At 36.1% G+C, this 23,962-nt stretch overlaps 1 protein-coding gene across 2 annotated transcripts in view; it reads left to right on the top strand.

The window, feature by feature from the left end:
* The window catches only part of STAU2 (staufen double-stranded RNA binding protein 2), a gene marked incomplete at its 3' end in the record, with an annotated part of 276,482 nt that overhangs the window by 110,338 nt on the left and 142,182 nt on the right, over positions 1-23,962 (top strand). For both annotated transcript variants that reach the window (XM_079722642.1, XM_079722643.1), the window contains exon 9: positions 6,283-6,343. In XM_079722642.1, the coding sequence (XP_079578768.1) occupies positions 6,283-6,343 (61 nt within the window). The remainder of the gene's footprint in view (positions 1-6,282; positions 6,344-23,962) is intronic.

Genomic DNA, 23,962 nt, shown 5'->3' with positions numbered 1-23,962 from the left:
GATATGGTGAATTTTTTTATTGATGGATTTTTAAAAATTTATGTGATACAGGTTTCCCCCACTATCTGAAAGTATAGCATTCCTATGAAACATTTTGTAAGCCAGAATGGCCTAAAGTGAAGAAGTGTTTATCTTAGGACACATCTTGGTAACGGATGCACAACATAAATCCAGATAAAGCACAGATCTTCAGACGCAGTTCAAAGCTATGGCGGCTGGATGCTGAGATACTGAATGTAGTTGCCGCTCTTGGTGTGCGCTGCCTCAGTGATGGTTACCTGCAAAATAAATGCTGAATGGTATTTTTGGTTTTTCATAAAAGTGAAAACCCTCTTTGGATTTCTTTTGGTCAGCAATAACAGGTACTAGTGCAGGTCTTTCATTAAAGCAAATGGCATAAAGTAAACTTTCAAAAGGTGGGGGATAGCTATATATACATACATAGCAAAGATTACCGTTTTAACCATTTTTAGGTGTACATTTCAGTGGCATTAAGTACAATTGCAGTGTTGCGCAACTATCACCACTATCCACTGCCAGAAAGTTTTCATCATCCCAAGTAGAAATACTGGTTTTAGTATCACTGTCAGGGTAGTGCTGGCCTCCTATAGTGAGTTTGGAAGTGTCTCCTCCTCTTTTATTGTCTCAAAGAGTTTGGTATTCTTTCTTCCTTAATTGTTGGGTAGAATTTACCAGTGGAGCTATCTGGGTTTAGAATTTTTTCTGTAGGAAGGTTTTAAGTATAAATTGAGCTTAAAAAATAGATATAAGACTACTCAGATTATCTACTTCTGCTTGAGTGAGCTTTGGCAGTTCGAATCTTTCAAGGAATTTGTCCATTTCATCTAAGTTGAGTTTAATGGTATATAAAATTGTTCGTAACACTGCCTTATCATTCTTTTAATGGCTACAGCATCTGTAGTGGTCCTTTCGCTCTCATTTCTGATATTGATAATTTGTTTTTCCTCTTTCTTTCCCCTGACCAGTCTGGCTAGGGGTGTATCAGTTATTTTTATCCTTTTCAAACAACCAGGTTATGGTTTCATTGGTTTTTCTCTATTTTTCTATTTTCAATTTTATTGATTTCTGCTCTTTATTTTATCCTTCCTTCACTTGCTTTGGATTTAGTGTTCCGTTCTTTTTCTCGTTTTGTAAGCTAGAAGCTTAGACTGTGGATCTGAGAACTTTCTTCTTTTCTAATATAAGAATTTAATGATACGTATTTCTCTTTAAGCACTGGTTTAGCACTGTCCCACAGATTTTGACTAGTTGAGTTTTTATTTTTATTCATTTCAAAATTTGTTCTAGTTTCCCTTTGATTTCTTCTTTCAAGTCCTGTGTCTCTTCTGATTTTCTGTTTACTTCTTCTATCAAGTGTTAATGTCTCCAGCTAGAAATTTGGATTTATCTACTTTCAGTTTTATCAATTTTGTTTTATGTACTTTGAAGCTATGTTGTTACATACATATACCTTTGGATTGTTATGCCTTTATGATGACTTGGCCACTTTATTATTATGTGATTTTTTTCTCTCCCTGGTAATATTCCTTGTTCTGAATTCTTCTTTGGTGTTAATATAGTCACTCCAGTTTTATTTTGATTAGTGTTTGTGTGGGATATTTCCACCCCATCATTTTACTTTTAGCCTATCTGTGTCTTTATGTTTAAATTGGTTTCTTTTAGAAAGCATATAATAGGGTCTTGCTTTTTAAAATATAATTTGACAATCTCTGCCTTTTAGTTGGGGGTGATCAGACCATTTGTACTTATTATAGCTGTTGATGTGGTTGGATTTAAATCTACCATCTTATTAGTTATTTCTGTTTCTTCCATTTACTCTTTGTTCACTATTTTTCTCTTTCACCTTCGATGTGGTCATACATTTTACTTCTCTCTATATAGTATAAAACCCACAGTTTGTTGTTTCTAATTTTGCTTTATATAGTCAATCTTTTTATGTGGTTAAAATCAGGAAAAGTATCTTATATTTAGTTTCATTTTTTTTACCATTTTCAGAATTCTTCATTCATTTGTATAGATCTAAATTTCTTTCCGGTATTATACTCTTGCTTGTAGAACGTCCTTTAATACTACTTGTATTAGCAGGTGTGCTGGCAGTGATTTCTGTCAGCTTTTGTTTGATGAGAAATTTGTTATTTCATCTTCATTTTAAAAGTTACTTTTGTCTGGGTATGGCATTCTGGGTTTTTGTGTTTCTTTCAGCACTTTAAAAGATCTTGTTCCACTGTCTTCTGACTTGCATAGTTTTTTTTTTTTATGTGACATCTGTTGTAATTCTTATCTGCCTTTTTTTTCCCCTCTTGATGTGCTTTTTTTTCCCCTCTGAAGGCCTTCAAAATTTTCCTTTTTCATTAGTTCTCAGCAGTTTGACTCTGATGTGTCTAAATTTGATTCTTTCCTTTCTTCCTTCTTCTCTTCTCCCTCCTTCCTCTTTCGTTTCTCCCTTTTGCCTCCTTTTCTTCCTCTTCCTCCTTCCTTTCCCCTTTTTGTATTTTTCCTGCTTCGTGGTCTCTGAACATTGGATCTGGGATTTGTTGTCATTCAGTTATTTTGTCAAATTCTCAGGTATCATCTTTTAAAATATTTCTTCTTCCTTGTTTTCTCTCTCCTTGGGAGTTTACAGTTACACATTTGTTAGCCCATTGGTATTGTCTTAATAGATCCAGAATCTGCTGTTCCTTTTTATTTTTCACTCCTTTTTTTTTTTCCTGTTTCTCAGTTTGAGTAATTTCTATTGATTTATCTACAGTATTACTGATTATTCTCCAGCTATGTTCATCTGTTAATAATGACATCAATATTAATTTTCTTCTGTGGTATTTATCTCCCTGGGATTTCCATCTGCTTTTGTTCTATAATTTCTGTTTCTCTCCTGAAATTCTCCAAATGTTCATGCATGTTGTTTGCCTTTTACATTAGATCTTTTAACTCATTAATCATAGGGATTGTAATATTTATTTCTTAGAGTTCTAGCATCTGGGTCATCTCTGGGCCCTGTTTTGTTGACTTCTCCCTCTTTTGACAAAGGGTTATTTCTTTTTGCAGTTTTGGGTGTCTCATAATGTTTGAATGAATGTTGGACATTGTGTATTGAGAAACATTAGAGGCTGAGTTAAATACCATTTATGTTGAGAAATAGGCACATCTCTTCTTCTATCAGACTGTTACTATGGAAGCTCTAGTAGCTTCTTGATAGAGGATACATGGGGAGTAAATTTTTTTGAGGTCTTATGGGTCTGATACATCTTTATGTTTCCCACACAGTTGATAGTTTTTCTGAGACATAATTCTAAATTAGAAATACTTTTTTCACAGAGTTTTGAAGGCATTGCACCAATGTTTTCTACCTCTCAACATTACTGTTGAAACACCAAAGCCTTCTGATTCTTCAGCCTGTTATGAAACCTTTATGTTTCGTCTCCCTCTTGATGCTTTTCTAACTTCTTTTCTCAGGAGTTTGGAAAATTCATGGGTGATTGACCTGATTTGTATATTCTTTTATAAATATTGTTAGGTGTTTGGGTTTCAGTCCAGAAATTTATATACTTTAAAAGTGGGAAACTTCTTATATTTTTTCTTTGATAATTTCTTTCCTTCCATTGTTGCTAATGTTTCTTTCTAGGTTACCTGTTAGTCTAATGGATGATCTTGATTCTTTCTTTATTTTCTACTTCAATTTTGTCTTCCAGTCCTTCTTTGAAATATTTTGCTTCAGCTATTGTATTTTTTATTTGCCAGAGCTCTTTCTCATTCTCAGAATATTCCTCTTTATAACCTCCTGTTCTTGTTTAATGGGTGTAATATTTCTCCCTCTTTCTTTCTCTCTGAGAACTTTTTTTTTTTTTTTTTTTTTTTTGCGGTAGGTGGGCCTCTCACTGTTGTGGCCTCTCCCCTTGCGGAGCACAGGCTCCGGACACGCAGGCTCAGCGGCCATGGCTCACGGGCCCAGCCGCTCCACGGCTGTGGGATCTTCCCAGACCGGGACACGAACCCGCATCCCCTGCATCGGCAGGCGGACTCTCAACCACTGCGCCACCAGGGAAGCCCTGAGAACTTTTTTTTTAAACCTTTTTTTTTTTTTTTTTTTTTTTAATTTATTTTTGCTGTGTTGGGTCTTCGTTTCTGTGCGAGGGCTTTCTCTAGTTGTGGCAAGTGGGGGCTACTCTTCATCGCGGTGCATGGGCCTCTCACTATCGCGACCTCTCTTGTTGGGGAGCACAGGCTCCAGACGCACAGGCTCAGTACTTGTGGCTCACAGGCCTAGTTGCTCCGTGGCATGTGGAATCCTCCCAGACCAGGGCTCGAACCCGTGTCCCCTGCATTAGCAGGCAGATTCTCAACCACTGTGCCACCAGGGAAGCCCTTTTTTGAAGTTTTATTCAGTTCCCTGTGTTGTCCTCACCATCCTTGTGGATTGGTAGGCTGGGTGTTGTCTTCTGAGGCCCAGTGAGGAAGGGAGCTGGGGAACCTTATCTTCCAGAATGTAAGGATGTAGCTTTGGACTCCATCTCCTTATTTGCAGTGTGGCGTATAGATCCATCCCATCCTCAGCTGTACCTGGTGTCCAGAGTCTCTCTGTTTTAGGCCTTTCTGAAGAGGAAACCTTTTAGGAAATTTGTCTCCTTGGGGTCAAAGAGGTAACCTGGAAGTCTCATAGCATTTTGAAAGACCTCCAAACAATCTTTCTGTTTTCAGGCTCTTCCAGGATTCATCTTTAGAAGTACCAGGTGTGCTTCTGATTCCCGAGGCTTTCTAGGGTCCTGGAGCACAAACTGATTTACTCTTTGTTAGCTCTTTGCTGGCTTCTTGCTCTGCAGGTGAGGTTTCAGCCAGCTCACATCTGCTAAGTTGCACCTAATCTGCTTTCCAGGTTACCAACTTGGACTTACCTCTTCTGCTGTTGATTCCTTTCATATTCTGGGGAGAGTAGGGGCCGAGGGAAAGAGAGAGAGTTTATGGATTATTGGATTATCAATTCAGAGTCGTTTGGGGAGAGAGAAGAGGTTACGCTTTGTGGTCACTGTGTCATGTTTAAGCAGAAACCTCACAAGAGCAGTTTCATTAGAGTGTTGGGGTAGAAATCAGAGAGCAGCAGGCTTGGGAGTCAGTTGAAGGTGAAAAATTAGGCTTAGGGAATAAAATCTAATATTTAAGTAACTTTGGTTATTAGTAGAAGGAGAGAAAAGGAGAAATGAAGTGCTAAATGTATTATTACCAACTTCAGCTGAGCACTCAAGTGCCTGAGGATCTGTATTCTTCTAATCAGCCAGCTCTTTCTTCCCCTGAAGTGACTTACTCCTTGCTGTGTACACTTTCCTTGGATTTATAACCCCCTCCGTCAGCTCTCCTCTCATTCTGTGATCCTGTTTTGTGCTTCACAGAGAACTTGTGAGTGGGAGTCTCTTCAGGCCTTCCCGTCCATGTGTATCTGCATTTAACACACGTTTTCTCCTCCGTCCTTTCACAGTTGTACACTATTTGCTGGAAATGTAGTTTGTGTTTATATATGGATTTAATTCGTCCATTTGATCTTTGACATCTGATAACATAAATACTGCTTATAATAGGAAATAGGCCTTTTCCCCTCCTGGAGTACTTAATAACACCAGCTCCACAAAAAGAGGATGTAACCAGTTAAAGTCACTTATCATGTGATTAAAATACTTACTACTTCAAAATATCTGAGCTCAGAATGTATTTTACACTACACATGGACCAAATCATCTGGGAAATGCCAGGATATTCCAGATTTCACTTAAAGTTAGGGTTTAGTTTTCAATTTTTTTGCACGTCATTAGCAATATTCAGTGACCCTTGTCAGGACTTTTCCAGAACAGACATAGTAATATTTCTATTGTTAATTTGACTTCAGAAGTGATAAAGAAGCCCTTTTAGTCACTTTAGCACTTGTGATGATTATTGTCTACTGTTTGAAAAAGAATTATTTACTTCTTCACCACCTTGGTAGAGCCCACGTTGTATAAATATAATACATATACTAAATATGGGGCTTTATTGATGACTTAAATTATAAGTTTAAATAAACAGATAAAAGCAGGAGACATAAGAAACAAATTCGAATGTAGAAAAGGGGTAGATGGTACTGTTCATGTTAGTTATTCTTGTGTCCATGGTTCTGGGGTCAGAGGTGGAGAGAATGAGCAGAATAACCTTTGCCCTTGCTTAATTGATTAGTCAACTTTTTTCTTTTTGAATTTGAGTCTCTTTCCCAGGACTTAAACAATTGGTTTAATTTTTCAGACAGGGGAAAACAAAGGATGGAGTGGTCCAAAGGCTGGGTTTCCTGAACCAACAAATAACAGTAAGTTTCTATTTTTATATTAACTACACTTGGTGTTCATCAGTGGTTCAGTGACTTGTCCCTCATTGGGTATTTACTGGGTCTGTTTGGACCTGAGATGAGACGTTAAGTGTTATGAGGGATGCATGGAAGTTGTGGTGTTTGCTTTCCTGGAACTGACAGAAGACACAGGTACTCATATCTTTAACATGGTTAAGTCATTGCAGACGGAGTACTATTTTATCCATAAAGCAGTGATGTTCTTTTTTTATAAGTTGTTTTTTGGTGACATTATTATAATAGAAAAGAATCAAGAAAGAAAAACAATTATCTATCAGCCCATTATAACCCAACATCAACTATTTTCACAGTTCTACTTTTTAGGTACACACACACACACACACACACACACACATTTTTACATAATTATAATATAGACAAAAGTTTGTACTGGGTTTCATTTAACATTGTGATACCCACATTTTTCAGGTCGTGCTGAGTCATTAGAATTTTTGATATTTTATTAAAATATCAGAAATGTAAGAATAAAATTGCTCACAATTTTATTCCAAATATAGTATATCAGACATTTAAAAATCCACTTCAGGTTATTTCTTTTTTCAAAGGTACATGATCAAGCGGTTATGCACTGGAAGCATAGATATTTTGCTTAATTTCCTCCCCACCTTTCCCAAAAAGCATCTGTTGTCACTGAAGTGACTATTTTACTGTTAATCAGTAAAACAACACAGCCAGCCAGTGAAGACCCCATCGAAGTGAAGTCAGATCTGTCTCATTTCTAACCCTAGTTCTCTTCTTCATAACCTTCAGAAGCTGAATTAGCTTAAATATGTAAATTGTCATAATGAAGAGAGTATCCTTTCATGTTAGCAGCTCATCTCTTGATGTATAATGAAATTTGTAACAAACTCTTATCAAAGCATGCTTATGAGAATTGAATTCTTGGATCATCAAAACTAGCCTCTTGGAAAGACTATTTCAGTGAGGTAATAGTATTCATGAGTTACTTTCTGGGAATAATTTAAATAATGTAATATGACTCTGGGCCTTTTGTCTCTGTATGTAAGGATGATGAATGTGATAGGCTTAGCACATTGCCCAAAGAAAAAATGGAATCAGTTCAGGATTCTCAGAGAGTTTGTTTTTAATTCCTTTGATGTTTGAATATATACGATTATAATTACTTGGTCAAGGAATGTAAGAAACATTCAGTTGATTTCAGTTTTATGTAAAGTACTTAGCACAGTATCTCTTTCTTAGTAAGCACGTAATGAATGTTAATTTCCTTCCATGCCTTCTCTCGTTTTTTTAATAAAAATTCTATAATTCAGTGTAAGCTCGCCAAAAATTCCATTCTTATACTTTTTATCTGTCAGAGTTTTTGCACGTACATGTGAACCAAAGAATATATATGGTTTATATTTGAATAGTTACTTTTGGCATTAGATATTTTTTCAAAGAACATAAACATTATGTATTTGAATATGGAAGTCAGATAGTTGTTAACTTGATAGTTTTAACATGAAAGCATATTGTAGATAGCCTGCAAACTCCCATCATTAAACAGTGATATTTTGACCCTCATCTTTATGTCTGTTGATTTTTTTTCATAATTTGCTAAGGGATTTGGAACTCCTTTGCAAGTAGGGGAAGAAATATCAGAAAGAGGCCAGTGAGTTTCAGTAATGAGAAATGTATAAGATTGCATAAAAGATTTGCTTTAAACGTAATGTTAGAAGTGATAAAGCTATTTGAAGCCCCCTCAAAATTTAACCAAACTGTTAACACTTTAGGACTTCCTCTGGTCTACAGTGGAGTAGTTCAAATTGAAAATTTGAAAGAAGGATGATCCGTCACTCCTTCCCAGTGTGAGGAGGTGAGAAAGCTGATACAAGGTTCTTCTGTGAGTGGCCTGCAGGTTACCACAGACAATGAGGGCAGCCCAGCTCTGAAAATTAACTGTTTCTCTTCCCCAGAGCTAGTTCTCTCTAGTGGAGCCCCCAGGTCCTCTGGAGCCAGCTCATAGCTACTTAAATACAACGTTAGGAAAAAGTTGGTTGCTATGATGACTCCATTACCTAAAAAATAATTTGAATTCATATATTATGATAACATTTAGGTTAAATTCTCTTCTACTTAATCAGTTCCTTAAGTTTGAAATTCTGCCCTAGGTGGTTCCTGTCCTGTGGATAATACCTGTGTTAGTGTTTTGCAGGCAGGGGATAGAGCAGGGGTCTCAGTATGGCACATGTGGGAAGACAGGAATTTGAGAGACTGCCAGAGCTGCCTGCCTCACTGCCATATTGTCTGACCTTGAGCAACTCAGTTTACATCTTATTTTTCAATGTGCTCTGTTAAGAGTTACACATCAATTTATAGTGTTGAGTATCTTTAATTTTCTAGCATTTGTAAAATGATTAATCATCCTTGAATAACATATGAAAAGGTAACATATTACTTTGTAGAAAACAGAATGTCATCATAAAGTGACTCTCTTCATTTTTTTTTGATTAAACTACGTTACTTCACAAATTGTAGTTAAAAAGAACAAATTTTTAGCCAACAATTATTTGGATAAATATTATGAAATTAACTTGGAACCACAGTGTACAAAAATTAAAAGAAGAGGACTTCCCTGGTGGCACAGTGGTTAAGAATCCACCTGCCAGTGCAGGGGACACAGGTTTGATCCCTGGTCTGGGAAGATCCCACATGCTGCGGAGCAACTAAGCCCGTGTGCCACAACTACTGAGCCTGCGCTCTAGAGCCCACGAGCCACAGCTGCTGAGACTGCGTGCCACAACTACTGAGTCCGTGTGCTGCAGCTACTGAAGCCCACGTGCCTAGAGCCCGTGCTCTGCAACAAGAGAAGACATCGCAACGCGTAGCCCATGCACTGCAACGAAGAGTAGCCCCCACTCACCACAACTAGAGAAAGCCCACGTGCAGCAATGAAGACCCAACGCAGCCAAAAATTAAAAAAAATTTAAATCTTCAAAAAAAAATTAAAAGAAGAGAATACAGGATTGGAAAGGGGAAAGAAGACAATTTTAACCTGGCACAGCTAGCACCTAACTGTAAGTAGACAAAAAAAGTTAATGTACATGTGCATTTAATTTTTGAAGTGGAAGATATTTTTAAAAAGATTACAGTCATAAGAAACTGCAAACAGTTACAACAAAAAAAATAGTTTAAATGGTTTTGCAAGTGATTGTGATTTCAGAGCCTGGTTCCTGGCTTGATTGCCTGCAGATTTAAAACATGGACCTAATTTTTGCATGCTTCACAAGCCTTTCCTCATTGCACTGAATTGCAGAATGTAGACTATTCTCAGTGTATTTTCACCCTGTGAATCACTGTCATAGTCATGTTGAAGTGCAAGAACACATAACTCGTTAATGTGAGGTTTGTGTTAAATTTAGCATGGGGCAAATTTTATGCTTGGCACACACATAAGAAGCTAGATTTTTACAGATGAATGACTAACAAGTTTTTTAAAAGATCATGCATTTTAAAGACTTACTGACGGCTCATGGAAAACTTTGTAAAATTTTTAGATACAGTTCAGTTGATTAAATCTTTTTTTTTTTGTATTCACATTCCATGTTTCTTATTAACACAGGGTTTTACTTAAAAGCAGGTTCATTGTTTCTTAAAGGTAAACTCTAGCTTAATTCGAAATTGGACTAAGCTCAAAGGCATTCACTGGTATGTGCCGAATCCACCCACTAAAAGATTGTTCGGAGGCATTTTTCACATAAATATTTTTCCGTTAACCTTTTAAAAAGTTTTATTTAGCCCCTGTGAAATACGCTGGCTCTTCTAAGGTTCATTAGAGATGACCCAAGAGAAATACTTTTGGGATGGGAAAGAATTCTTAATAACCTTTTCAGTATTGAAGTTGACTTATCAAAATTTTGGTCACTTTTGTGTTATAGCCATGTATTATTAAACTCTGTACATCCTGAAACCAGGAGGATAAACCATCCCGGTGACATGACATCAGAGAGATTGCATGCTTGTTTCCCCTATGCTGTGTGCTGTATTTAGAACCTCTACATTTTGGAGGGGGGCGGGCGGGTGGGTGAGAATAGATTAATAGATTCTTTAAGTGTTTTGGGAGAACTCCCTGAACAGTTCCCTTTTGGGGCTCCCATAACAGAAGCCACTTCGTAATGAGACAGTTAAATTAGTTGGAGCCAATAGGATTTAAATACAGAGCCAAATGATTCAACTTAATTATTTATTTAGACATATAAATACTATGTTGGAAATCTAAGAGTGTAGCTGACTTGTAGCAGTCTATTTTATTTTTGCTTCTTCCAGTTTCATTGAGACATAATTGACATATAGCACTGTATAAGTTTAAGATGTACAGGCATAATGATTTGACTTACATCATGAAATGATTATCACAGTAATTTTAGTGAACATCTGTCGTCTCATACAACATTAAACAAGTAGAAAAAAATGTTTTTCCTTATGATGAGAAATCCTAATATTTGCTCTCTCATCAACTTTCATCTGTAACATCCAGCAGTGTTAATTCTATGTATCATATTGCACATTACATCCCTAGTACTTATAACTGGAAGTTTGTACCTTTTGACTGCCTTCACCCAGTTCCCCCTTCCTTACCTCCCACCTCTAGTAGCCACATATCTGATCTCTTTTTCTATGAGTTTGTTTGTTTTTGAAGTATAATTGACCTACAACACTGTGTTAGTTCCTGTTACACAACATAGTCATTAAATATTTCTATAAATTTCAAAATGAGCACCACAGTAAGTCTAGTTATAATTTCACCATACAGAGATATTACATAGTTATTGATTATATTCCCCACGCTGTACATTTCATACCCATGACACATTTATTTTGCAACTGGAAGTCTGTACCATCCTAATCTCCCTCATTTATTTCTTTCCTCCCCCAACCCCCTCTAGCAACTACCTGTTGGTTCTCTGTATCTATAACTCTTTTGTTTTGTTATGTTTGTTCATTTGTTTTGTTTTTAACTTCCACATACAAGTGAAGTCATACAGTATTTGTCGTTGTCTGTCTGGTTTGTTTCACTTAGCATAATACCCTCTAAGTTCGTCCGTGTTGTTGAAAATGGGAAGATTTCATTGTTTTTTAGGGCTGAGTAATATTCCATTGTATGTATCAAGGCAATCTGTGGATTCAGTGCAATTCAGTACAATGAAGAAAGCCTGGGAAGCATGCAAAAATTAGGTCCACGTTTTAAATTTGCAGGCAGTCAAGTCAGGAACCAGGCTCTGCAATCACAGTCACTTACAAAACCATTTAAACTGTTTTTTAGTTGTAACTGTTAGCAGTTTCTTATGACTGTAATATTTTTAAAAATATCTTCCACTTCAAAAATTAAATGCACATATACTTTAACTTTTTTTGTCTACTTACAGTTAGGTGCTAGCTGTGCCGGGTTAAATTGTCTTCAGGGTACAAAATTCTGTTGCTTTTCTGTACACTAACAATGAACTGTCACAAAAAGAAATTGAAAAAACAATCCCATTTACAGTTGCATCAAAGAAAATAAAATACCTAGGAATAAATCTAACCGAGGAGGTAAAAGACCTGTGCTTGGAAAACTGTAAGACATTGGTGAACATAAGTTTTTTTCTAATTAGTGTTTTCATTTTCCTCAGATAAATACCAAGGAGTGGAATTGCTGCATCATAGTTCTGTTTTTAATTTTTTGAGGAATCTCCATACTGTTTTCCATAGTGGCTGCACCAATTTATATTCCCACCAGCAGTGCATAATAGTTCTCTTTTCTCCACATCCTTGGCAACACTTGTTATTTGTTGTCTTTTTTAAAAAATTGAAGTATAGTTGATGTACAATATTATATAAGTTTCAGGTGTATTTAAAGGTTATATTCCATTTATAGTTATTATAAAATACTGACTGTATTCTGTGTTGTACAGTATATCCTTGCAGCTTATTTATTTATTTATTTATTTATTTATTTATTTATTTATTTTTTATTTATTTTTTTTTGCGGTACACGGGCCTCTCACTGTTGTGGCCTCTCCCGTCGCGGAGCACAGGCTCCGGATGCGCAGGCTCACCGGCCATGGCTCACGGGCCCAGCCGCTCCGCGGCATGTGGGATCCTCCCAGACCGGGGCACGAACCCGTGTCCCCTGCCTCGGCAGGCGGACTCTCAACCACTGCGCCACCAGGGAAGGCCTTATTTATTTATTATACATAGTAGTTTTTACCTCTCAATCCCCTACCCTTATCTTGCCTCTCCCCTTCTTCCTCTCCCCATTGGTAAGCGCTAGTTTGTTCTCTACATCTGTGAGTCTGTTTCTTTTTGCTGTATTCACTAGTTTATTTTATTTTTATAGATTCCACATGTAAGTGATATCGTACAGTATTTGTGTTTCTCTGTCTGATTCATTTCACTTAGCATAATACCCTCCAAGTCCATCCACATTGTTGCAAATGGCAAAATTTTATTGTTTTTTTTTTATAGCTGAGTAGTGTTCCATTGTACGTATATACCACATCTTCTTTATCCATTCACCTATTAATGGACACTTAGATTACTTCCATATCTTGACAGTTATAAACAGTGCTGCTGTGAACATTAGGGTGCATGTATCTTTTCAAATTAGTGTTTTCACTTTTTTCAAATAAATCCCCAGGAGTGAAATTCTGGATCATATGGTAGCTCTATTTTTAGTTTTTTTGAGAAACTTCCATACTGTTTTCCATAGTGGCTGCAACAATTTACATTCCCACCATCAGTGCAGGAGGGTTCCCTTTTCTCCACACCCTCAGCAACATTTGTTATTTGTGGTCTTTTTGATGATAGTCATCCTGACAGGTGTGAGGTGATACCTCATTGTGTTTTTAATTTGCATTTTTCTGATGATTAGCAATGTTGAGCATCTTTTCATGTGGCTATTGGCCATCTGTATGTCTTCTTTGGAAAAATGTCTATTCAGGTCTTCTGCCCATTTTTTAATGGGGTTTATTTTTTGATGTTGAGTTGTATGAGCTGTTTATATACTTTGGATATTAACCCCTGATTGGTCATATCATTTTCAAATATTTTCTCCCATTCCATAGGTTGTATTTTCATTTTGTCAATGGTTTCCTTCACTGTGCAAAAGCTTTTAAGTTTAGTCAGATCCCATTTGTTTATTTTTGCTTTTATTTCCTTTGCTTTAGGAGACAGATCCAAAAATATGTTGCTACAATTTATGTCAAAGAGTATTCCACCTATGTTTTCTTCTAGGAGTTTTATGGTTTCCATTCTTACATTTAAGTCTTTAGTTCATTTGAGTTTATTTTTGTATATGGTGTTAGAGAATGTTCTGATTTCATTCTTTTACATGTAGGTGTCCAGTTTTCCCAGCACCACTTATTGAAGAGACTTTCTTTTCTCCATTGTATATTCTTGTCTCCTTTGTCATTGATTAATTGACCAGAAGTATATGGGTTTATTTCTGGGCTCTCTATTCTGTTCCATTGGTCTTTGTTTCTGCTTTTGTGCTAGTACCACCATACTGTTTTGATTAGTGTAGCTTTGTAATATAGTTTTAAATTAGGGAGCATGTTCTTTGTTCTTCTTTGTCAAGGTTGTTTTAGCTATTCAGGGTCTTTTGTGTTTCCATACAGATTTTAGAGTTATTTGTTCTAGTTCTGTGAAAAATGCCATTGGCACTTGGATAGGGATTTCACTGGATCTGTAGATTGCCTTGGGTAGTATGGTCATTTTAACAATATTAATTCTTCCAATCCATGAACATGTATATCTTTCCATCTGTGTTGTCTTCCGTTTCTTTCATCAGTGTCTTACAGTTTTCTGAGTATGGTATTTTACCTTCTTAGTTTAGATTTATTCCATTGGTATTTCAATAGGGGAATGAGAGACAGTGTTAAGCTTGCTTTTGTTTTAGGCATACCAGTTGAGTTTGTAGTTAAGGGCCCATTCATTTAAGGAAAAATAATCTAAAACTAGAAGGAAAGTCTTTAATCAGATTTTTAAATTTTTTTATTTTATTTATTTATTTATTTATTTATTTAGGTTGCGTCAGGGCTTAGTTGCAGGCACACGGGCTCTTCATTGTGGCACTCAGGCTTCTCTCTAGTTGTGGCGCGTGGGCTCCAGAGCTTGTGGGCTCTGTAGTTTGCAGCATGCGGACTCTCTAATTGATGTGCACAAGCTCAGTAGTTGTGGCGCACGGGCTTAGTTACCCCGTGGCATGTGGGATCTTAGTTCCCTGACCAGGGATTGAATCTGTGTCCCCTGCATTGCAAGGCGGATTCTTTACCACTGGACCACCAGGGAAGTCCCTGTAATCAGATTAACACAGTGTATCTTTGTGAAATATTCTCAGGAAAGACTGAATGAATTTAAAAATTTTCATGATTTAAAAAACTTGTTTGACTTACATTTTTACATACAAAAAGATTTCAGATACATGTTTTTTAAAAAATGAAACCATATGAGCCATTTTAGGATACATTTATTGATTGCAGTATGAGAGTGTTTTTAAGCATAAGAGCAAAGGATGAAATCGTAACTTAAAAAGAGAAGGATTTAGATACATAAAAACTAAAAATGAATTCAGGGAACAGCATAAGAAAATAAAAAGGCAAATGACAAACAGAAAGCATAACTTGCAGCATATGTAAGCACCAGGTTAAATATACCCAAAGGACACCTACAGGTTAAGTAACTTCCCAATAGAAAAATGGCGGAAGACTTAGGGAGTCATTTTAAAAAACCCAGAAATTAAATAATGAAAACTGTTCAGCAATCAGGAAAGTCCAGATTAGAAATAAATGTTATATAATTTCGCGTCTATATAATTGACAAGAATTTTAAAATGATGATTCTAGCCATTGAAGAAACAGGTACTCACTTACTGCTGAGAAGATTGTGAATTAGCACTGCCTTTCTGAAGAAACAAGAATACAAAGCTTAGGCCCATTTTTTTCTAAAGCTTAACTAAAAGATATGGAATAAGAGAATGTTTTTTCCATAATAAACATACACAGGTTTATAATCATAAAAAATTGAAGTATATTTAAAACTCTGACAGATACACAAACTTTGGCCTGAATTGCACAATCTGGCTGAATTTAAACAAATGGTATATATTAAACAGCTATGGAGGTAGTTACTGAATACCTAAGTCCACTTGGGGAGACTTTTATGACTTTTTTTAAGAGGAGAAAATGAGTAGTTTTCCAAAGTTTGAATGAAATTTCAGTTTCTGAAATTTGTTTTGGAAATCTGAAATATGTGCTCCTCATTCTCAGAGCCCTGCGGGGATCAAAGGTGTTTAAAACTAGTATTCTTATAACAAAACAGAGCAGAGCAGTGACACACAGATGAAAGTCTCCCAGAGACTGAAAGTTGAAGTATTAAGAACTACTAAATTATTTTCTCTGTTATCAAAGAAATTCTACAATAAACATAGGATAAAATAAGGGTAATTCTTGTAAGTACTCATTCATCAGCTTCTCTAGAAAGATGGAGGTTTATAACTCCCATATAATATATTATAATTTGCCAAGAAATGTTAAACATGTATTATTTTTAAAGAAAAAATATAGGTAATACTTGATACATAATGAATTTAACACATACAAGTTATGAAGCATGATGATAAAATGAACACTTACGAATCCACTACTGCATTTGAGGACCAGAACGTTGCCAATGTTGTTACCTTCACCACTTTCTTGTCCCTTGGCCTACCTTGCTTCTCCCCACCTGAGGTAACCACTCCCTGGATTTTATATATAGTCACCCCACCCTTTATTTCATATAGTTTTATAAAATAAGTATGAGTCCTTAACAGTATTTGTTTAGTTTTGCTTTCTTAACTTTAGGAAAAATGACATTGTACTGTATACTTTCTGGAACTTTTTTCTCCCATTTCAAATTATAATTTAAGATTAATTTATTTTGTTAACATATAGTTATTTCATCCACTGTGTGCATATTCTGTAATTGATTTATCTATTCTCCTATTAATCCACTTGGGATATTTTCAGGATTTTGTTATTATAAACAATATTACTGTGAACATTTTTGAACATGTCTCCTGGTGCATATATGTAAGAGTTTCTGGGAGCATACCTAGGAGTGGAATCTATGAATTACAGGGTATGTGTACATTCAGATTTACAGGAAATACTGTTTGCTTTGTAGTGGAAGAGTGGAGAGCCCTTCAAAGTATCTAGTAGAAGTAGAAACATTTAAAATCATTCTGTACCTCTGAATTCATTTTAATGATGAGTTTAGTTGGACTTCAGTTCAAATTCCACTATATTGTTAATCTTATTTATTTTACTCTTCTATTTTTACTTAGTCTTTTGAGTGGATAAAAATTTTAAATGCAGAAAAGGTGAGAAATTTCCCTGTGCTTTTGTCCCCATTAGCACAGTTACCACCCTGTCTCCCAAACAAGTAATTTTTGATTAGTTTCTTTAATATTACTCTAGAATCTTTTTATACATATAGGAGCAAATTCAAACATGCATTATTTTATCCTCTAGCATTGTAGACACACTGTTATATAATTTTCTTTTCACTCAACAATATGTCCTGAAGATCCTTCCATATTGATAATGTGTAGGACTTTATTACTTAACTAGTTTTGAACTGATGGGCATTTGAATTGTTTACTGTATTTTTATATTATAAATAATACTGCTGCATAAAACCTCATACATACATCCTTTTAAATGTGTGCTAGTGTATTTGTTGGATAAATTCTTACAAGTGGAAATACTAAGTCAAAGAATATGTGCACTTATAATTTTGATAAATGATGCCAGATTATGCTCAATAGAGATTTCCCAGTTTACATTCCTACTAGCAGTTTATGGGATTTCCTGTTTCCCCACAGCTTCAGTAACAGGGTGCTCTCAAACTTCTGGACATTTGCCAATCTGATAGCTAAACTATGGTATTCTGTGTAGTTTTATTTTGCATTTTTCCTTTTGTGAGTGGGGTTGAGTATATTTTTTGTACATTTATGAGTCATTTCTATACTTTTTTTCACTTCTACACTATTTATGTCAATGATATAGTTATATCTGTTGCTCATTTTAAAATTAGATTGTTGGTCTTTTTTTTTTCCTTACTTGCACAGAGCGTGTGTGTGTGTTTGTACCTTTATAATATGACTTGCTAATTTTTTCTTGTTCTCTTTGTTTATGGTGGAATTTTCTTTTTTTATATTTTTCATTTTTTTTAACATCTGTATTGGAGTATAATTGCTTTACAGTGGTGTGTTAGTTTCTGCTTTATAACAAAGTGAGTCAGCTATACATATACATATATCCCCATATCTCCTCCCTCTTGCATCTCCCTCCCACCCTCTCTATCCCACTGGAATTTTCTTTTAAAGTTTGGTTTTCTTTTTAATGTATTTGAATGGCCTTTCTTTTATAATCTTTTATAGCATTTGTAATCTTAACATAGTTAATAATGCCTTCCCCGTTCTGAGATTATATAAAATCCTTTTAAGTTACTTTCTGGAACTTTTATAGTTTTATTTTTTGTCCTTAAATCTTTGATCCCTCTGGGATTTATACCGAAAGTTGGATCCAACTTTAATCCCCATTGCACTGAGACTTGACTGTTATACTAAGATTCTGTATGCATTTGGTATTATTCTGGACCTTCTATTCTCTTCTGTTCATTTGACTATTTATGCAGCAGTTTTAATCATTGAGTATTTTGTTTTAACATGAGTAAACTTAAACTTTGTTTAAAACAAATGTGGAAGAAGATATTCTTGGTCTATGATCTTTCTGCACATACTACATGCATTGTAAGTAATTGAGAAGATAAAAATCTCCTTGACATGAGAAATGAGAGGAGCAAGGGTCGTCAAAGCACCAATTAAAAGCACTAAAAGAAGCAGCAGGGAACTGTGTGGTTGAAGGCAGTTAGGTTCAGAAAGGCAGTGGCGACAGTCTCCCTAAAACGTCTGTGTATGATCAGTGTAGCATTCATTCATTCATTCAGAAAGTATTTATAGACTGCATTGTACTATTTTTTGTTTTATTGGTGATTTCAACGACGTTTTTAAAAGTTGAAATTACTTCTTGAAAAGCTAGTCAATCTGTAATATAAATGTGGTTAACTACTCCCCTTCCCCCCATTAGAAAAGGAGGGGGAACTTTTAAAAAATGCAAAGTGTAATTTGAAAAAAAATCTATTGTTTTTTTTATTTAAAAATAAAACCATATAGTGCAGTACCTGAAATTGTCAGTGTTTAATATTTGGACAAACGAAAAAACAGTGTTTTCTCTATTTTCCCACTGTATTAATGGTCTTAGATATCATCTAGACTTGTGGTTCTCAGCTTGGTGTTGCTGCACTTGATATAATAATAGGTGTCATTATTGGTATTTCAACAACCTAATGGAAATAATGCATTCATTCTTAGAAGATTGCTTTGCTTTGGGTTAGAACAATGTATGTCTGAATTCATCTCTCAGACTGGTCTGAATCTCAGATTGGCACTGTTTGGTAGAAGGAACAGGAAGATGATTTATTATTACTAAAGAAATGCAGTCTGTCCGAAAGATAGATCCTTGAAACATGGTATGCATAGAACAAAAAGAAGACAAAAGTCCTAAGTGTGAAAAGGTTGGAGAACATCCAATCTCTTATTTTACAAACAGGAAAATTGAGGCTCAGGTGATTTTATAACTTGCCTGAGGACAACTCAGTTAGAGGTAGTGAAAACTTGAACTTGTGTCTTCTGACTCTGAGGTCTGCATTTGTCACTAGACAACATATTTATTTCTATATATGTCACTTGCTGATAATTAAGGAAATTTTGAATAATGTTTTCTTAAAGAAATTCCACTAAAATTAAGTATACATGTTCTTGAAAGAATGTTTCATATATCAGGTACCAGAATCTTTAAAAAAAAAACATTTAGGATGTTTCATAACGTGGAAAATGTCCAAACTATTGTTTCAGATACCAGTTTGATATTTGGGTGGATCATGTAAAAACACTAAAATGGCTGAGGAAGCATGTGCAGTGTTTGTTTTAACAATGGAACAGCCATCTGCTTTACATGACTTTTCTTAAGACTTAAAAAATTTAGTAATAGTCCATTTTTAAAAACACTCTCAGGCTTTTGGGGTGATGTTATTCAAGTGTATTGTTTTATTCCAAGCTTTCTGGTTTGTGTTAAGATGATTCATAGACTTTTAGGGCTGAAAGAGATTTTCAGGTTCTAGTCTAATTCATTTTACAGTTGAAGGAAACAAGGTAAAGAGACAATCTGCAACTTGAACTCTGATAGCTAAGGCTTCAGTGGAGCACATTTACCACTGAACTGTGTCCTTTTCTTTGTTACATTTTGTGCTAATACACATTTTTTTTTTGCTACTCTAAAAAATTTTTAGTTTTTAAGAGCAGTTCTAGATTTACAACAAAATTGAGAGGGAGATACAGAGATTTCTCATATAAACCCTGTGCCCATATATGCATAACCTTTCACATTATCAACATAACTCACTAGGTGGTACATTTTTTTATTTTTTTTTACAAAGGATGAACCTACATTGACATATCATGATCACTCGAAGTCCATAGTGAACCTTAGGTACATTTTATAGGTTTGGGCAAATGTGTAATGATATATATCCATCATTACAATATCATACAGAATATTTTCACTGCCCTAAAAATCTTTTGTACTTTGTCTTTTTCTCTCTCCCTACCTCCCTTCACCCCTGACAACCACTGTTTTTCTTATTGTCTCCATAGTTTCGCCTTTTCCAGGATCTCATGTAGTTGGAATCACAGATCTGTAACCTTTTAAGACTGGCTTCTTTCACATGGTGATAAGCATTTAACGTTCCTCCATGTCTTTTCATGATTGATAACTCATTTCTTTTTAGCTCTGCGTAATATTTCATTGTCTGGGTGTATCACAGTTTATTCACCTACTGAGGGACATCTTGGTTGCTTCTAAGTTTTGACAATTATGAATAAGGCTGTTACAGATATCTGTGTGCAGATTTTTACGCAGACATAAGTTTTTAACTTCTTTGAATAGATACCAGGAAACATGATTGCTGGTAAGAGTATGTTTACTTTTGTAAGAAACCACCAAACTACCTACCAGAGTGGCCGTACCATTGTGCATTCCTATCGACAATGAATTGGAGTTGCTTTAACTCCTGACCAACATTTGGTGGTGATGTCAGTGTTTCAGATTTTGGCCATTCTAATAGACGTGTAGTGATATCTGGTTGTTTTTATTTGCATTCCCCTGATGACATAGGATATAAAACATCTCTTCATATGGTTATTTGTCATCTGTGTATCTTCTTTGGTGAGGTGTCTGTTAAGGTTTTTGGCTCTTTTTTTTTTTTGCAGTACGCGGGCCTCTCACTGTTGGGGCCTCTCCCGTTGCGGAGCACAGACTCCGGACGTGCAGGCCCAGCGGCCATGGCTCACGGGCCCAGCCGCTCCGCGACACGCGGGACCCTCCCGGACCGGGGCACGAACCCGCGTCCCCTGCATCGGCAGGCGGACCCTCAACCACTGCGCCACCAGGGAAGCCCTTGGCTCATTTTTAAAATGGGTTGTTTTGATATCTTATTTTTGAGTTTTAGGAGTTCCTTGTAAAATATTTTGGATAACAGTCCTTTATTAAGTGTACCTTTTTTGTTTGTTTGTTTGTTTTGTTTTGTTTTGCGGTACACGGGCCTCTCACTGTTGTGGCCTCTCCCACTGCGGAGCACAGGCTCCAGATGCGCAGGCTCAGCGGCCATGGCTCGCAGGCCCAGCCGCTCCGCGGCATGTGGGATCTTCCCACACCGGGGCACGAACCCATGTCCCCTGCATCGGCAGGCAGACTCTCAAACGCTGCGCCACCAGGGAAGCCCCTATTAAATGTATCTTTTGCAAATATTTTCTCCCAGTCTGTGACTTCTAATTCTCTTGATAATATCTTTTGTAGAGCAGAAGTTTTTAATTTTAATGAAGTTCAGCTTATCAATTATTTTTTTCATGGATCTTGTCTTTGGTGTTATATCTGAAAAGGCATTATCATACCCAAGGTCATCTAGATTTTGTCCTGTGTTATCCTCTAGGAGTTTTATAGTTTTGCATTTTACATATATTACTATGAGTTTTGTGAAGGATATAAGGTCTGTGTCTAGATTAATTTTTTTACATGTGGATGTCCAGTTATTCCAGCATCATTTGTTGAAGAGACTGTCTTTGCTCCATTGTATTGCCTTTGCTCCTTTGTCAAAGATCAATTGACTGTGTTTATGGGGGTCCATTTCTGGGCTCTCTCTTCTGTTCCACTGATCTGTTTGTCTATTCTTTCACCCGTACCACATTATCTTGATTACTGTAGCTTTGTAGTAAGTCTTGAAGTCGGGTAGCATCAGTCCTCCAGATTTGTTCTTCACCTTCAATGCAGGCTTGGCTATTACAGGATTTTTGCCTCTCCATATAAACTTTAGAATCAGTTTGTTGATATCCATAAAATAACTTGCTGGGATTTTGATTGGGATTGCATTGAATCTGTAGGTCAATTTAGGAGGAACTGACATCTTGACAATATTGAGTCTTTTTATCCATGAACATGGAATATCTCTTCATTTATTTAGTTTTTCTTGATTTTGTTCATCAGAGTTTTGTAGTTTTCTTCATATATTTTGTTAGATTTATACCTCAGCATCACATTTTTGGGAGGTGCTAATATAAATGGTATTGTGTTTTTAATTTCAAATTACACTTGTTCATTGTTGATATATAAGATATTTACTATCCATAATTTTATTTATTTATTTATTTTTTTGAATTTTTGAGTTTTATTTTTTTATACAGCAGGTTCTTATTAGTTATCTATTTTGTACATATTAGTATATGTCAATCCCAATTTCCCAATTCATCCCACCGCCGCCACTCCCCCACCCCTGACTTTCCCCCGTTGGTGTTCATGTATTTGTTCTCTACATCTGTGTCTCTATTTCTGCCATGCAAACCGGTTCATCTGTTCCATTTTCTCTTAACAGTTTTTAAGTGTATAGTACAATAGTGTTAACTGTAAACACAATGTTGTACAGCAGATCTCTAGAACTTTTTCATCTTGCATGACTGAAACTCTCTACTAATTGGATAGCAACTCTCCATTTCCCCTGTATCATTCTGCTTCTGGTTTCCATGAGTTTGACTACTTTATATACCTCATCTATGTGAAATCAAGTAGTTTTGTCATTCTGTGAGTGGCTTATATCACTTAGCATCAGCTCCTCAAGGTTCATTCGTGTTGTTGCATATGATGGGATTTCATTCTTTTTTATGACTGAATAATATTCTATGATGTGTATAAACCACACTTTCTTTATCCATTCAACCATTGATAGGCATTTAGATTATTTCCACTTCCCAACTGTTGTGAATAATGCTGCAGTGAACACTAGAGTGCAGATATCTCTTTGAGAACTTGTTTTCAAGTTCTTTTGGATAAATACCCTCAAGTGGGATTGCTGTTTCATGTGGTAGTTCTTTTTGTAATTTTTTGAGGTAGCTCCATCCATAGTGGCTACACCATTTTATATTCCCCCCAACAGCTCACAAGGATTCCAGTTTCTCCATACCTTTGTCAACACTTATTTCCTTTTTGTTAAAATAATGGCCATCCTACCAGGTGTGAAGTCATACTTCATTGTGGTTTTGCAGTTCTCTAATCATCAGTGATGCTGGGCATCTTTTCATATCTGTTGACCATTTGTATGTCTTCTTTGAAGAAGTGTCTGTTCAAGTTCTTTCTTTGTGCATTTTTAACCAGGTTATTAGTCTTCTTGCTATTAAATTGCAGGAGTTCCTTATATATTTTGGATATTAACTCATTATAAGATAGATGGTTTGCAGTTATTTTCTGTCATTCCATAAATTGCCTTTTCACACTGTTCATTGTTTCCTTTTCTGTGCAGAAGCATTTTGGTTTGACATCTTCCCATTTGGTCCACTTTTGCATTTTTTGGCCTGTGCTTTTGGTATCACATCTAAGAAATCATTGCCTAGACCAATGTTATAAAATTTTTCCCCTATGTTTTCTTCTAGGAGTATTATAGTTTCGGGTCTTATGTTTAAGTCTTTAATCCATTTTGAGTTGATTTTTGTGTATGGTATAAAACAAGGATCCAATGCCATCCTTTTGCATGTGGATATCCAGTTTCCCCATTTGTTAAAGAAGCTGTTCTTTCCTCATTATGTAGTCTTGGCACCATTGTTGAAGATCAGTTGACCATATATGTGTATTATTTCTAGGTTCTCTAATCTGTTCCATTGGTCTCTGTGTCTGTATTTATGCCAGTATTCTAGTGTTTTTTGTTTTTTGGGTTTTTTTTTTTGCGGTACGCGGGCCTCTCACTGCTGTGGCCTCTCCCGCTGCAGAGCACAGGCTCCGGACGTGCAGACCCAGCGGCCATGGCCCACGGGCCCAGCCGCTCCGCGGCATGTGGGATCCTCCCAGACCGGGGCACGAACCCGTGTCCCCTGCATCGGCAGGAGGACTCTCAACCACTGCGCCACCAGGGAAACCCTCTAGTGTTTTGATTACTGTA

Source organism: Hyperoodon ampullatus (assembly GCF_949752795.1).
Source record: "Hyperoodon ampullatus genome assembly, chromosome: 17".
NCBI classification, from domain to species: domain Eukaryota; kingdom Metazoa; phylum Chordata; class Mammalia; order Artiodactyla; family Ziphiidae; genus Hyperoodon; species Hyperoodon ampullatus.
The sequence above is the reverse complement of the archived record's forward strand: the minus strand, read 5'-3'. Positions and strand labels throughout refer to the sequence as shown.